Source organism: Penicillium canescens (genome assembly GCF_028828765.1).
Source record: "Penicillium canescens strain IBT 15451 chromosome Unknown utg000004l_segment0_segment0, whole genome shotgun sequence".
NCBI classification, from domain to species: domain Eukaryota; kingdom Fungi; phylum Ascomycota; class Eurotiomycetes; order Eurotiales; family Aspergillaceae; genus Penicillium; species Penicillium canescens.
In genome coordinates, this window is record NW_026703966.1 from 4862762 (window position 1) to 4878114 (window position 15353).

Genomic DNA, 15353 nt, shown 5'->3' on the forward strand with positions numbered 1-15353 from the left:
CTATGAAGTTGATCTGTCATGTTCTCTACTTTGTGATTTCCCCGCCAGTTGCCAACATATACAATAGTAGAGCAATTGCAAGATGTCAACGTCAATAATCCAAATGGTTGAAATAGCTAGTTATTATCATTCTACTTGTACTCGGTCGAACGGAAGAAATCAGGAGAAGTGGACACTAAAAGCTCCGAGAGTCTAGTAGATGCCAGACCCGCCCATTAGTTGCAGGGCAATTTCTACGGGATCTGCAGGGATCCGTTTAAGCCTGGAGATCTCGAATAGCCAAGTCATCCTCTCGTTCAAATCCTACAGTCCACGAGGTTTGACTTGATAGTATGCAAGAACGTCGAACTATATAACACCGCGAGATATCAAAACGAAGAACCTAACCCGGAGGTGATCGGCAAACCGAGATACGATTTTTGGTTTGTTAGTCTCCTTTTTTCCCTTTTTTCCTTTCCTCTTTTCCACTAGTTTGGATGTTTATCTTTGCTTCTCATATAACTTAAGTCCTTTCCCACGAATCACCCCGAATCACCCGTAGGGTGATTCATGATTTCTCTGCAATGATGGAAAAGCATCGCTATTACGATGTCCCAGGGGTCACATATCCCCTGCACCTCCTGGACGACACGAAATTCAACCGCGATTGTATAAGCTGGTCCATGCGCTTTAATGATGTGCTGGACGCGGAGATCTTACGAGATTCACTGTCTGAATTATTGGATATGGGGAATTGGAGGAAGTTGGGTGGTCGACTCAGACCAAAGGTATATACGCTATCTCTCCGCTCCAACTCACCTACCTACCCACTCTCTCTCTCCTTGTGATTCTTGTGATTCTCACAGATGGAATTCACAGGCTAATAGAAAGCAGCCAAACGGCAAACTGGAAATCCACGTCCCGTATGAATTCACACATAACCATTCAGCCGTGGCTTTCAGCCATGATACCTTCGACATGAGAATCGAAGAACACCCTGTTGTCTGTCGCATGCCACAGCCAACAAGAGGCCCCACGACACAGCCAATCAGTCATAATGACTTCCGCTCATTCGCAGCGAGCCCGTACCACCCAATTACGCTTGAAGAAATGATCCACCAGAATGCACCACCGATCTTTCTGCATGTCACTTCTTTTAATGATGCCACTCTCGTCGCTATCAGCTGGCCTCAAGTCCTTATGGATGAAATAGGCCATAAAGAACTTCTCCAGGCGTGGTCGTCGATCCTCGCCGGTCGAGAAGAAGATGTCCCCGATGTCTTGGGCGCGCAGAAAGATATCCTGGATGGGATTGGTCTTTCCGATGATGCCGGTTCTGGTCTTGATCAGAAGCGGTTGAAGGGGATGGCGAAGACGAAGTTTATTTCGCGCAATTTGTGGGATAGGATGTTTAATCCTTCGTGGGAGTTACGGGCTATTTTCCTCCCTAAGGAGGCTTTTGCGCGTTTGCGGACGCGTGTCCAGGGTGACATTGCTCACTCTTATCCGGGTGGTGATGCCAAACCGATTGTTAGTGATGGGGATGTCCTCACTGCTTGGATTACTCGTGCTATGGCTTCGTCCATGCCGAAGCCTCGTCCGATTACGATATTGACGTTTTCCAATGCCCGGTTCCGGCTTCCAAGTTTGTTTGACGGTGATGGGATTTACCTTCAGAATTTGATGTTGGGGGTTTATACGTTCCTTTCTGTGGAGATGGCTAGGGGGCCACTTGGGGCGATTGCGCTCAGTCATCGGAAACATCTTGACGATCAGAATTCAGAAGCGCAGACGAGGAGTTTGTTGAATTCGTGGAGGCAGGATATCGAGTCGACGGGCAGTCCGAGTTTGTTCTATGGAGAGCCGCAGGGGTCCGTCATGCTGGTTAATAACCTGAACAAGGCGGAGCTTATTAAAGCTGCCAGGTTTGGGCCGGCGGTTGTGAAGCAGGGTGACAAGATTGAGGGGAGGAAGAATCCGCCTGGGACGATGGTTACATACTATATTCATAGTCTTGGTTCGACGTGGACGGGGCATAATTGTTTGTGGATGCTTGGGAGAGATCATGGGGGGAATTATTGTCTTCAGGCTAATCTTCTGCCTAGGGCTTGGGCGGCTATTGAGGAAGATATACGGGATATGTCTATACTTATTTGAATGTACTAATACCCATGGCGTTTGTTTTTGTTTTATTGTTCACTTGATTTGCTGTGGCAACATTACACTGTGTTAATAAAGTCTTTGTACATACTTTTATATTTATTTGCTTTTGGGACTAGACATAAACTAATAGAAAGATTCATAGACTGTTTGAAACATAACCCGATAAAGCATGAAGCTCTTTGGCCCCACAGAACAATGGCTCCACCAGAAGATGCATAATGAGGATAATTGGACGAGTTTCAAGTCTGCCACTGCATCTGCAGTCCTGATCTAGTGAGATCTACGCAATGTGGGCCTTAAGCTGTGGTGCGTGCTTAACAAGACCAGTTAAATAGATACTGACGATGCAATCGAAGCTTTACATGTCTTATAGCGATCCAAACTGGAATGATTATACTAACTTACGCAACTTACGCATTAACTCGACAAGAATAGAGTTCAACTTGTATTCAATCAAATCCAACAAACTGAAACTATCACACTGGACCCAAAACAGATCTAGCCCATAAGGGCAGAGTAAGACGGAGCACAGGCATATCCCAGATAATCATCAAGTCATATCAATCATGTAGAAGCTGCCATGATCACTCTGCAATCGTAGAGATCTGAAGAGAAGAAAACAAAATCAGACAGAACCATGTAAACTCCAAATTCGAACAAACACACAGAAACAACAAACACACTCTCTATGCACATTGCAGTAACCAATCTGTAGCTGGGGGATTCAGTCTATCACAGCAAGCGACGCACGCAGAAGGACAAAGCATTTTAGAAGCAGGAAGACATAACTGGGGTGGAGACTGGAAACAAAAAAGAGATAGAACGGTGATAAACAGAAAACTAAGCGGTTGGAAGTGAGAAAGAAAGAAGTGAAGAGAATAATCAAACATGGTGCTAGGTAGATTCATAGGTTAGATCACCAGATATGGAAGTTCGGGAGCCCAGCTCCTCGTCTCCCACTACCACGTCGCGAGCCCCCAGCGGAGTCGGCACCGCCGTGGTTGCCACGGTTCTCCTCTAAACTGCGGCGCGAGGCACCAAAATCACTCATGGCGAAAAGCAGAGGCTCGTCGTCTTCCGGTGCTTGGGCTGAGAAGGTACGTCCTGTTCCAGGGCGTTGCATTGAGCCGCGACGGATCTCCATGGTTGAGTTTCCGCTGTTGCTTCCGCTGGCGTTACCGTCGCGATCTTGATCGCGCTCGACCAGATGCGGTGGGATGTTGGCACCTCGGGCTAGACTGCTGGATGCAGAGCTTAGTGAGTGCCCGCCGGAGTTTCCTCGACCGCGGAAGCTGGCAAAGCGAGGCTGGTAGAGATGGGGGTTTGAGGAAGCGGATGCTCCTGTTGGTCCGGACATTTGGCCGCGAAGAGAGGCACCATCCCGATATCGACCAGCAGTAGATGCAGAGGGCACGGTTGGGCTTTCGATGGAGGACTGCTGGCCCTTCTGAGCGTCGTAGGTGGTAGTGTCGGAGCTCGCGTATTCGTTTTGTGGCTGGATGGCCTCCGGGCTGACAGCAGGCCGGTCATCGGCCCCGAGACTGAGGCTGCGCAGACCGAAGGGGAAGATATCATCATCGTCACCCGTGACTGGCGCCCGGCGTTGAGCGGCAGAACTCGAGCGACGATAAGCAGGGGAGAAGACGCGAGGCGAAGTAGGAATGTCGATAGCACCGGCAGTAGAAGAAGGACCCTGGTTGCCCTCAATACTAGGATGCTCTTCCAGCGGAGAGTCGTGCTCGATACGAGGAATCCGTCGATGATCAGTCTCAATATCATCGGCAACGCTGTTGGAGCTCAGGCGAGAACGAATAGCGGGAGTATGAGGGGGTGTGAGGAGTGTGCGGAGAGATGGGCTTTCCTGGGGAGGATGCTGTGGAGATTGAGGTGCCCGAGACCATAGGCGGAACCCCGGAGAGCTGCTTGCTTGAAGAGATCGAAGGCCGATGTCCCTGCATAGAAGCTGACATGGAATCCGACAAAACATCATTGGAGTCGCGCATGGCTCGGAAGCGATTCAGAGCAAGTTGGGTTGAGGAGAGTCTCTGGGTACCAGACTGAATGGATGCCGAAGTAGAAGACCTCAACAAATCCTTCTTCGAGTCAAGCATTTTGAGGAAGTCGGAAATGTTTTCATCGTCTGCGTGTATAGACTCCGCGCTCGTTCCAGTAGCCTCGGCCAGTAGACCTGATCCTGGCTGAGCATTGGATGAGGTAGCACTCGCTCTGCCACTCGACTGCTCGTCGTCGAGTCTGTTTGCCCCCGCGGAAAGACGGCCTCGTCGGTGACTGAAGGAGCTGCTATATCGAGAAATAGGAGGAGCTGGTTTGGGAGATGCAGAATTGGAGGATGAAATGGCTTGTTCGGATGGGATGGAAAGAGGTCGGCGCGCAGAAGCGGCCGAGGAAGGAGGTGGCATGAAGCGTGAATCGGCAGATGTGCCCGTCTGCATGCGAGAGGACATATTACGAGGGGAGACACCCAAGGGAGAGTCTGCCAGGGCTGGGGAAGCAGAAAGAGGGGGAGCTTTGAAGGGTTGGAAGGAAACAGAAGGGCGACGAGGGAAGCTGGATGGGCCACTCTCGCCGGCGATTTGCGCGGCTCGGCCAGTAGGCACCACTTTGGCAGGAGGCAGGAGCTTCTTGGGGGTTTCTGTTGGAGAAGGTGACGTTGCGCCAGAGTCTCTGAGTGCGCGTAACGCTGAGATAGGACTTGCCCCCGTCGCTGGACCGACTTGATGGAACGTTGACAGACTCCCGTATGCGCGCGTGCAGTCAGGATTCTCGACTGTCCTTCTTCCTACCGGTACCGACCCTACTTCAGGATTGAGGCGATTAATATCCTCTGAAGGCAATGACGGACGGAAAATCTCGTCGTCGGCACCCATGAACCGCGAGCTCAACAAAGCCTCTGAATCATCCACGCGGAAGTCACAATTCGTGCGATACGTGACCTGAATTGAGAAAGGCCCTGCAGGCGACTCTGTGACGCCAAAGCTGTAGGTGTCCACCACCTTTTCACTGCCCTCGCTCAACGGAGCCGTCAAATGATCAATAGGAGCATCTCGGTGCGCGCCTGCATCTACCACTCGATACTTGATCTCAAGAGCTGGGCTTCTCCGTGATTTCTTGTTGCGCTTGGAGAATCTCCACGCAGGCAAAAATTTGGAGTATGTGAACAAGGATCGGAAGAGAACAATGCTTTTCTTGTACACAGTCGGCAATATCGAGCCCAAATCGGCTGGAGGTCTGCTCGTCGACCCTCCCAACTCGATCTTCCATCGCTCCAAAATGATATCGTCACTATCGGACTGATATGGCTTCGCGTGGCCTCGAAGTGCCGTGAGCGACTCGCGCACATCCCATCTCTTCCCGTTCTCATCCAGAATGACCAGACTCTGGTTATTTGTGAGGCCTTTCGTGTCAAGGTATGTTTCGATAACGAGGGGCGGTGGCCGATTTTCGGTGGCGTCGCATGTCCTCCAAAGTCGCAGAGGTTCTCTGAGTATATCAGTATCCTCTATCTCAACGTTGAACTAGATGAATTGAACAGTCAGCGCCCGTTACTTTAACTGTGCCTTGCCGCCCCCGGCAGGGCTGAAGGTGGGGATGTGACCTACCCAGCGGTTCACTCTCGGGGACTCGGAGCCCTTGGTGAATGAAGGAGGGAGTGCAACACGCGAGTGCAAGATGATGAGAGCGGCTTTCGTGTGGTAATTCTGCAATCAACGACATCAACGATCAACCGACTGTCATGATAAGCCCGAGGGGCGATCTGGGGGGCAATACCGAGATTATCTGATTCAATCGAGCCAACGCCTCCTTGGCCGGAGCCGCATTCCTCGCCTGTTCAGGTTGGGATCCGGGCTCTATCCCTAGCCCCCTAGCCGAATTCGACCCCATATCCACGGTGGGGGAGCTTGGGGTAGAGTCCTGGTCTCCTACGTCGTCCCGAGTCGTCGGTCTGGAGGGGAAGGATGGTGCCGATGAGGGCACCGCCGGTGATCGGGGATGCTGATGCATGATGGGCCCTAACAGTGTTAGCCATGAAAAGGGCGAAGCATGGCTGATGGTTGCCTACCCTGCGTGCGAGCTGCGTGCGGAGAGGAGCGTTATCACCGGATCTGTTATCAGGGGAGCAATCGGGCAGCGACGGGTCCTGTGCTGCAGGCCATGCTAACCACCAGATCCACGATGTTGAAGTGAGGCGCTAACGAATGAAGACGCAGTAAAGTTGGAACTCCGGTCTAGGACCTTCGGAGCACGTTCTAGAGCTTCTCCGCATCAACGAGTAACTCTGGGGGTGAGTCACAGCGTAGAGACTAAGGGACTAAAAGAACATAGTGAGAAGGGGAAGCAATGAGGAGAGAGTAAGGTGTGAGGTGTAATAAGATAACCTAGTTCTGTGACGCACACCCGGTGACTCGGTCTCCGCCACAGGAGGCTCTTGCATATGTTGTCATGTTCTTCACCTCATAACGTTATTGCCATTTACTATATTCTATTTGCTATATTTCCACTATTCTCTTATTCTCTTACTCTTCCCTTTCGTATATTCTCTTAGCTATGCTAACTGTCATAACATCATAACTGTTCACGGTCGCGTACCCGCATCCGTTCCCTGGTACGCATTGGCCCGATAAGCGGCTGATCTCCATGATGTGATCACAACAGCTGATGTCTGTAGCTTCATACTGGGTTTTGTATAGATTTATATATAGAAAGCAGGGTTGATGTTCAGGGTTTCTCTTGATTTGTTGCTCTGTGTCGAAAACGTCATAGTCTCCCATACGTGACTGGGAGGCCTGACCTTCTCCGCATTTTCAGTGATCTATAGACCGCGATCTCCAGGGTTATGCAGGGGTAACATCCCTGACCTGTCTTTCCTGGGTTTCTTTGTGTCATCTTCTTATATCCTCACAATACTATCTCTGTACATATTTTTCATAGGGTCTTGAGGCCTAAGGGTCATTTGCTTCCGGGAAGTCTCAAGGCGTAATGTGTCACGAGGACGCAGTAGATAGAGCTTCAGTAAGGTACATTGGCCTCCTTACACATGATCTGATATTAAACCAGCATTAGATCTCTTGTGCCAGCTTGCCTGATCTCTATCTTAATGATGGTTTCCCACCCTAACAATCTGGGCACCTGGCTTCTATCATTAGAAGTGCGAACAAGCTACGAGCACGCCAATGAAGAGCTAGAGGCCTCTCATTTCGAATTTAGAAGAATATTTAGATACCAGTCTCATGCGGGTTGAAAATACGATGGGATATTTGTAGCGCGCTTATAACTACCAGTAAAGTAGGCTTTTGTAGATATACTTATGAATCACTTTCGAAAGTCAAGAAACTGCCATGTTATCAAGCACGAAAAAAAATAGTAAGATAGCCTCCAGCAGCAAAATTGAATAAATACAGGCTTAAAAAGGCTTAAAAATAGATTTGGATGACTATGCTCCCAGGCCGAAATGCTGTCAAGTCACCCACGCGCCGCACTCCTTGACATTGAGTTCCCCGTCATCATTTAGGTAGAGCCAACTTCAACCACTCTTGAACTTAGCCCAGTATCCGGGGTTCCCACCCCCGGTGCCCTTAAGAGGAGAACGCATATGTACCAATCATCTCTAAAGTGTTTCAAGACGACCAGTGGCCTGGACGGGAAACATGGAGATCTGTCGCCACATCCTTAAGCACATATCCGCCGGCGGAGAGGACCGCCCTAAGTTGAAGGGCTTGTTTTGTTCCGATTAACTGCTTTGCAATGGGCATATCAGCAAGGGTCTAGCAGGAATGAGTACTTTGTTTTGACATAACGTTCTTAACGAGGAAGACGTCTATCCTAGCTAGCAGAAGCGAGGAAGTATATCATCTACTTATTAATCTCTTGCGGCGCTACTATGAATTCATGATATGTAAAATTGGTGAGACTTGCCAGCTGAGGATATGCAGGCCTGGAGACCCCTTACGTACATGGACACTTGAACTAGCCAGTCTATAGCCAAGTCCTTCGTAGCTCCAACCGCTTGATGGAGCGAAGAACACATAGACTGAGTGTTTGACGACATGTATGTCCATTTTTTGATAAATTCGATGCGATCCGCCACAGAGATGGCATCTGAGATATACTACTGCAAGCCAAGTGGGGCGTTGCGCGATAGTTGATGCGGCTAAATCTAGGGTTTGGCCGCGATTCGTCAATGTCTGCGTTCTGCACTAACCGGGAATTTCGTGCAGATAGGCAGATCCGTGGGCTAGGATAGTCTGAGGGTACCAACAGCCGGGTCACCAGGGGTATCTACGTGTCGTATATGGAGACTTTGTTTCTTTTTCCACTACCAGGCACAATATGAGCAAGAGGGAACAAACAGCATTGTCAGTGTAGCCTAGCCACCCCCTATCCGTACTCGTTTCAAGACCATCCAGATAAGCTCGAAATTTAGTCTCCACTTCAGAAGGATCATATATATTATATCCCGATGAAAGCATCTGTGCAATATATACGGGCGGGTATACCACAATGGGGCAAAGGAAGAAAGAACCAGATGAGGAAAGTGAACCCTGACAGGGTATATATCATGAACACATATCAGTCTGACTTATATATAGCCAAAGCCACCAACTCTGGGGTGAGTGCATCAGGTAATGGTCTGAGCGAGTACCTTCGTATCACTCTTGACATTCGCATCTTGCTTACCCAAGTGAGCCAGCGCTTCAATGAGCTTCAGAAGAAGCGGCTCGAGTGAAACACCCAGAGCAATGGGGTTCAGAACACTAGCCAACTCAGTGTTCTGAGTGCAGCCACTGGCAGTCTTGCCTGCAAACGCATTCTCCACAAACTTAAGAGCATCAGGGAGGGCGATGAGCTCGGTGGTTGCGTGGCCACCGTTAGCATAAGTAGTGAACTTGACATTCGCATCCCAACCACACCAGGAGTTGACCATTGTCGAAGCATTAGCGTACGGAATGACCTCATCCTGAGTGGCGTGATATACAAACACCGGTACCGTGGGAGTTTCAGCCTTGTTGACAGCCATGATATTTTTATTCATAACGGACTGGATGGTAGGCTCTGTGAGGAGACCCCGGCCCAGGCTTTGAATATCGGTGCTGAACAGCGACATTTCACCAAAGCTGAACAAATTCTCAACGGCGCAGTGTGTTGCCGCGAAATCGAGTTTCTCACGGCCCGTGTCTGTCAAGATGCTATTGAGGATTGGGTTCAGCTCGGCGCCGTAGGCACTCGGTTTGGAAAGTCCAACCACGGCCGTGGGAAGGAAGCCGGCGAAGGCCGTGTCGTCAATGAAAACCAATGTGCCTGTCAGGTTCGACGGGGTACCACCTTGTACCCAGCCCTTGACGTTCAATTCTGGCGCGTAGCTCGGATGCAGGGATGCAGCCCAGCCAGTAGCTAGGGCACCGCCCGAATAACCAACACCAACAACCATAGGGTTCTTAAGACCAAGGGTGTCTTTGAAATTATTCACGGCACGGATACCGTCCAAAACACCCATTCCTTCGAGGCGACCTGGGCCAAATGCCGCATCAGGTCCCTCGTAGTCAGGGGAGGCAACGGTATAACCAAGAAGGAGATATGCCTCAATGATGAACGTCTCCGCCGATGAGATCAAATCGGTTTGCGGAGCACCGAGCTGGTAGCTATAACTAGGGTTGCACTTGACAGCCGAGCTATCATATGCCGTATGGAAAGACACGAAACGATCATTCTTTGCAATAAGCGGCTTGAAGATCGTAGTCACGGTTGCGATGGCCGAGCCATTGATTGCAGTGGTGCGGTATAGCAGCTGATACGCCTTCACAGGGTTGGGAATAAAGCCAAAGAACGAGGCACTGATCTTTCGCTGGCGCAGGATTGTTCCAGGAGCTTTAGACTCAAAGCCAGCAGGCGGCTGATAGAACGGATCGGTGCTGGGGTCCTGTGGAACGGCACGAACAGACACATCTGCCGCCGGAAGGGCTGAAGCAATTGACAGTAAGGCCATGAAGCCCACCAGGGCGAGGCGCACCATGCGGACAATGGACAAGGCCATCTTCTTGCTCTATTGAGTAGAGGCAAGGCGAGAATTCTGGATGAGAAGTAGAGGGGCATGACTCGGTATTGATGCTATATAACACACATTTTGTCGCACATTTTGTGAATGTGATTCGAAGCTTCTACCGAGGCAGGTAAAGGGGGCGTTGATCATCATTGGGGCCATAAATGCAACCATCGGAGCCAAGACAAGTGTGTCTTATGCATTGAAATCCACTTTGTAGACGCTAGAACGAGTTTTATATGAGTTTCCGGAAGCCCCACGCCACTGGCAATGCAAGTAAACTCAGAAAGAGACATTTCAAGCCGAGAGGATTATTCAACAAGCTGAGCATGTGGATGAAAATTGGGCACGAAAAGCAAAAACAGCGGCAGAAGAAGACTCCACCGTTCGAGAGGATCAGCGCCAACCCCGCCCCACGTAGGTCTTCTCCGTTACTTCCGGGGGAGATCGACGAGGCACCGGTGAGGTACCGGTTAGTCTTCGGGGATTTAAAATCCGCTGCCGCTTTATGAGGGTGTCCGGGGGTAAATATCAGTCTGGAGCTGGTCACTGATGCCTAGAATCACTAGATCATTTACATGGCGCTTCTTTTACCACTATATTAGAGATATCTTTTGAGCAGTAGGAATGTATTCCCATGAAAAGAATACAGCAACTCGGCCACAGAGTGGACACATTGTGCCAGGTAATTAATGATTTACGCTTTCGATATCCATTTTGTGGAATGCTCCTTCTTTCATTTTTCATACTTCCCAATAATCGGCTTTAGCATGAGATGACACCAAAATAACATGTATGTTTTAGCTGTCAACGTTATGCAAAACAACGGGTTTTCGACTATGTACCTAGAAACACGTGTATAAACCATGGGTATAAAATGAGGCTTCACGCTCTAGCTATTAACGCCTTTTCTACTCGCGTTTATGCTTCATGCTTCATATGCGTCCCTTCAGCCGTTTCAGCTCGATCTAGAAATTCACAGGTTGATCCTAGGAAGAATATTCATCTAGGGTCAAGAGAAGGGGACCAAAGCATTAAAAAATGATTGCCAAGTTCCGGGGTAGACCTGGCTTCTATCCGCCTTGCACAAACCCTCTACTACCTGTCAGCTTCAAATGCATTATCATAGGTCCAAATATTGAGGTCTGGATATTGCTCAGCCACATAAATATAATGACGTAGGCACGATGTCTGACTCGAGTTGAGTAGAAAGAGCTAGCATGGTGTGTTTTATCGAGGTGTCGCTCAGGTGGAATGCGGATCTAAGTTAGCTGAATGAAGTCCTGTGGCGCTGGACTAGTGTTGAAGTCCAGTAAGCTGTACTTAGTGAATAGCTCATGGTATCGCCAGGGCCATACCTAAATGTACTCGGTGATCAAAAAGTGGCAAGAGGTAAGCCCCGAATCGGAAAGGACAGTCAAGAAGTGGCAGAAATTATTCTATGCATATGTATGGAAGTATGCAGTTCTCCTGCAGCTATAGTTTGTCAAGACTAAAGAGGCATCATCTCCGCAGTCTCGCTAGGAATACGTTGTGAATACGCTCCGACCCTCAATATGCACGATGATTGTATGTCCGCCTGACCGGCGCCCGGAACTCTTTAATAAGGCTGTTTTAGCGTTCTTGCTCATAATGTAAAGTTTCTATGAGATATTTCTCACTTCAGGCAGCTCACATGTGCGGGGTCAAGGTCACATCCTCCGTCCTTGGCTTTTCTATCGTATTAATATATTATCGTAAGAGTTTATGCTGCAAGAGGCTTGTGGTATCCATTTTTCCGTTGGCACTAGGGATTGCGGATCTAGAGTAAATGCCGACCGTTATTGAGGGGGTAGATGTCAGAGCCTGATGATGCATCTATACCAGTTCGTCGTTTATGAGCCCATTTTATAGATGGCCCAGAATCACTTTTTCATTAGCGTGCCTATTCCCAGGGGATCAATCTAGTCTGCTTTGAATGCCCTTGGGGCTATATCGAGCTATCTGCTCTCCCAATTTATTTACATAGCGCGCTTTCTACCTGGCTTATTTAGAAGAATGAGCGCACTTAATTTTTTCATTCGCCCCCAGTATTAACGTTACCTCCTCATCTTTCTGTCTAAACTCCTGCCCGAAGTTATCTGATACATGGGTCTTCATTTTCGCCTGTTGTACCTTGATGTATTGATTTATAAAAAAGTATCCAATCCCTCGGCACCATTCAGAGATTTATAAGTATATATTGAAACGGGGATGGCACGATGGCAGTCTGGCATAGCAGACGGGTCGATATCAACGGAGAGCATACAGCCAACCACTCCCATGATGGGTGGGAGACGCAGAGAGTGGCCTCTGATGCGTGGATTGCTAAGAGCCTGATACAGTATCATGAAATCAAGAATCCGAAGAAAACGTAGTATATTGGAGTGCATGTCTGGATGCTTTTTTTCTCTTGTAGGATGGAATTGAGCTAGTAGACCCTGGCATTTCTCCGCCTGAGACCGCTATTCCACTGAAGGACGCGGTTCGACCACTGCAATATAAATCAATGCGATTGCCACCTGCGGCTCCGACGGTTTGTAGCATATAGATTTAGCTGGATGCTTGTCTAATCCTTAGCAGAATTAGGGTTGGCTATGCTTTCATTTGTTAGAGGTTGAAGTTATCTCGGTGGCTTCTGGGCGGTTCCAAATAGACCGTGTCATCTATGTAATGGTTCATAGCCATGAACCTACTGAAGACTTTATCAGCCGGGTTACAAATATCCTTAACATTACTGTAAGGTATGGCTTGCTTCCCCCTAAATTTCTGCGCAAAGTCGCACCTGGTACTCTTATCAAAACATGAGTCATGCACAAACAGGACGTGACTCGGACGGAAATAAGCTCAGGTCAAAGTCCTGCGACACCTCGCGGGCGAATGCGTCTCGGTTTCGGGTTGCTTGCTTTTTTGATACGCCCCACTTTCCGGGCTGTGTTTGGTGCATTCGGTATCGGGTTTGAAGAAGGCTGTGACTTGTGGCATAAGCTACGGGTCTAGCTCGACTTTTGAGATTATGATTGTCATGTATGTAGCACTCTGATGACCCAAAGATTAGTTTATTGGGCGCCTTCAGAGAAATTTCACTGTGGGGCGGAGCTTGTATACCAAAATAAGCACTAAGCCTTTCAGTCCCCAAAACAATAACACATACACCGTCGAAATAAGGGGTTATTTGAATCAGAGAAAGATCTGCTTTGAATATTCCTTGGATAAGCTATGTATGAGTTAAAATTAGCAATAGTGAAGATGATCGGCCTTGTAGGAATGGAGTATTCAGAAGGACACTCGTCTAGTACTAGCACCATTCGAGAATCTCATCTTGCTTTTCCAACGGTTATTTCAAGATCAAGCTCCAAGAGAAACATTTGACCGATCTGTTTTCTGTATGCTACAATGACGAACGCTCTATCCGTTGCTGAACTGGCGATCTATATTGCCCTCGCCTTCCCAACAGTATACCTCATCATCAAACATGGACGCCAGGGCTTGCTAGGGTGGCTCTTCCTTCTCATATTTTGCACTTTAAGAATCATTGGCGGTGCATTGGCCATCAACAGCTCCAGTCCCACGGCGAATATCATCTCCAGCGTCGGACTGTCCCCTCTCCTTCTCGCAACAAGCGGTATTTTACATGAAGCGTGAGTCTACATAAACGGAACTTAATAAATAAATAACTGACTCGGACATTAAGTCGCATCTACCGCATAGCCTGTCTCGACCAAAAGATTGAATGGGCCCTATCACTCTTCTACCACATCTTCGTCGTTGGCGGCGTCGCTTTGACTGCGGCGGGATCTGCAAAGCTCCAAAAACACCAACAACCTATTGAGAAGGCGGAGAATATCGTTAAAGCTGGAATTGTAATTTTGGCCATCTGCTGGGCTGCATTGGTTCCTGGGACTGTTTTCTCATTCATTACGCCTGCGAGAAAACGCGCTGGTGGTCGCGCTGGTACAGTAGTAAGCACTCTATATCTGGGTCCCGCCAAATATAGCTAACATTCTGATGTATAGTTGCTTGCGACTATTGCATTTGCTCTGGTGTTCATTGGCATTCGCGTCCTCTATAGTCTCGTCTACCTGTGTACTCAGAAGCAATATCTCAGCCCGACTACTGGCTCGCTCGCCATCCGCGTGATTTTGGGCTTCTTGGCTGAGCTTATTGCTGTTGTTTCTTTAGCCGTTGGTGGGTTTATGACTCAGGGTGCATCTAGGGAGTCTCATGAAGAGCGCGAGTTACCAATCGCTCACAAGTCTACTTCCCCAGTCTCGCTATCGCGGAATTGAGAGTCTGCTACTTTTGCCATTGGGTGTGATAGCTACTTTAGTCGAGATAGGTATAAATAATTATGAATTACAATCATATATGCTCAAACTTAATGCAATCAACTAGCAAATTCAAGCCTAGTTAGATTCTCTCTTGCGTAATATTCGTCATACCTCTGACAAGTGCTCGCATATATACTGCATTGCTTTACCGATCTATCTTACTGGACAGCTTAGAGTGCATTACGTTCTTACTGGGCGATGTTTGAGTTATTACTTCATCCTCTGTAGTTCAGGCTACATAGATCGGGTCAAGGGTCAAAGTCCGGATATGGGATAGGAAAGGTGCCACTCGCGAACAATGTATGCATATAAGCCATGACCTATTGTCTGCCCATCCGGTTAGAGACTCCGGTGACATCTTTTCCCCTCGGCTTGACTGGACAGTGCACGGAGGATTCCATACTGTAGTTGAAGTATATTGCGGGGAGGATGCAGGTCAGCATGATAGTGAAGGGACATTACGGAGAGGAAAGCGGGGAAATGGATCGGATTGTAAGAGAGGAGATGCGCATAGGAAATGGCGTTGAGAGCACGGGGTAGAGGAATGAAGTTATACTCCTATCACTCCGCCACGGGCTCTGCGCCCTGGATGATCCTCGCCTCTCCTCCGGGGGCATGGAGGGACGTGCGCGCCGTTATTGGTCAGACCGAAAACGCGGAAGGTTATAACGGCCTCGTTGTCATTAAGTGAGTCCATCTTTATAGATATCTGAGGGGCTATCTGTTTTCTTTTCGCCTACCAGTAGAGCCTGAGGAAAGAAGACGGGCATTCATATGAGATATACAATCTATATCAGTAAGTTGAT

The 15353-nt window shown here is 48.7% G+C and overlaps 4 protein-coding genes across 4 annotated transcripts; 2 read left to right on the top strand and 2 right to left on the bottom strand.

The window, feature by feature from the left end:
* Window positions 1-990: 990 nt before the first annotated feature.
* Window positions 991-2136, top strand: N7446_007201 (uncharacterized protein; the record flags this gene model as incomplete). Its single annotated transcript, XM_058515947.1, has 1 exon — window positions 991-2136. The coding sequence occupies one exon, from the start codon at window positions 991-993 to the stop codon at window positions 2134-2136; it is 1146 nt and encodes a 381-aa protein (XP_058373125.1).
* A 922-nt stretch (window positions 2137-3058) lies between these two features.
* Window positions 3059-6488, bottom strand: N7446_007202 (uncharacterized protein; the record flags this gene model as incomplete). Its single annotated transcript, XM_058515948.1, is given in 5 exon segments — window positions 3059-4094; window positions 4111-5678; window positions 5763-5861; window positions 5932-6173; window positions 6224-6488. The coding sequence occupies 4 exon segments, from the start codon at window positions 6163-6165 to the stop codon at window positions 3059-3061; spliced, it is 2937 nt and encodes a 978-aa protein (XP_058373126.1). The 5' UTR covers window positions 6166-6173; window positions 6224-6488.
* Window positions 6489-8779: 2291 nt separating this feature from the next.
* On the bottom strand, window positions 8780-10192 carry N7446_007203 (putative secretory lipase; the record flags this gene model as incomplete). The annotated part of the gene is made up of 1 exon (XM_058515949.1): window positions 8780-10192. One exon carries the CDS (start codon window positions 10190-10192, stop codon window positions 8780-8782), a length of 1413 nt encoding a protein of 470 aa, XP_058373127.1.
* A 3420-nt stretch (window positions 10193-13612) lies between these two features.
* Window positions 13613-14505, top strand: N7446_007204 (uncharacterized protein; the record flags this gene model as incomplete). Its single annotated transcript, XM_058515950.1, has 3 exons — window positions 13613-13857; window positions 13911-14178; window positions 14233-14505. The coding sequence occupies 3 exons, from the start codon at window positions 13613-13615 to the stop codon at window positions 14503-14505; spliced, it is 786 nt and encodes a 261-aa protein (XP_058373128.1).
* Between the last annotated feature and the right edge of the window lie 848 nt (window positions 14506-15353).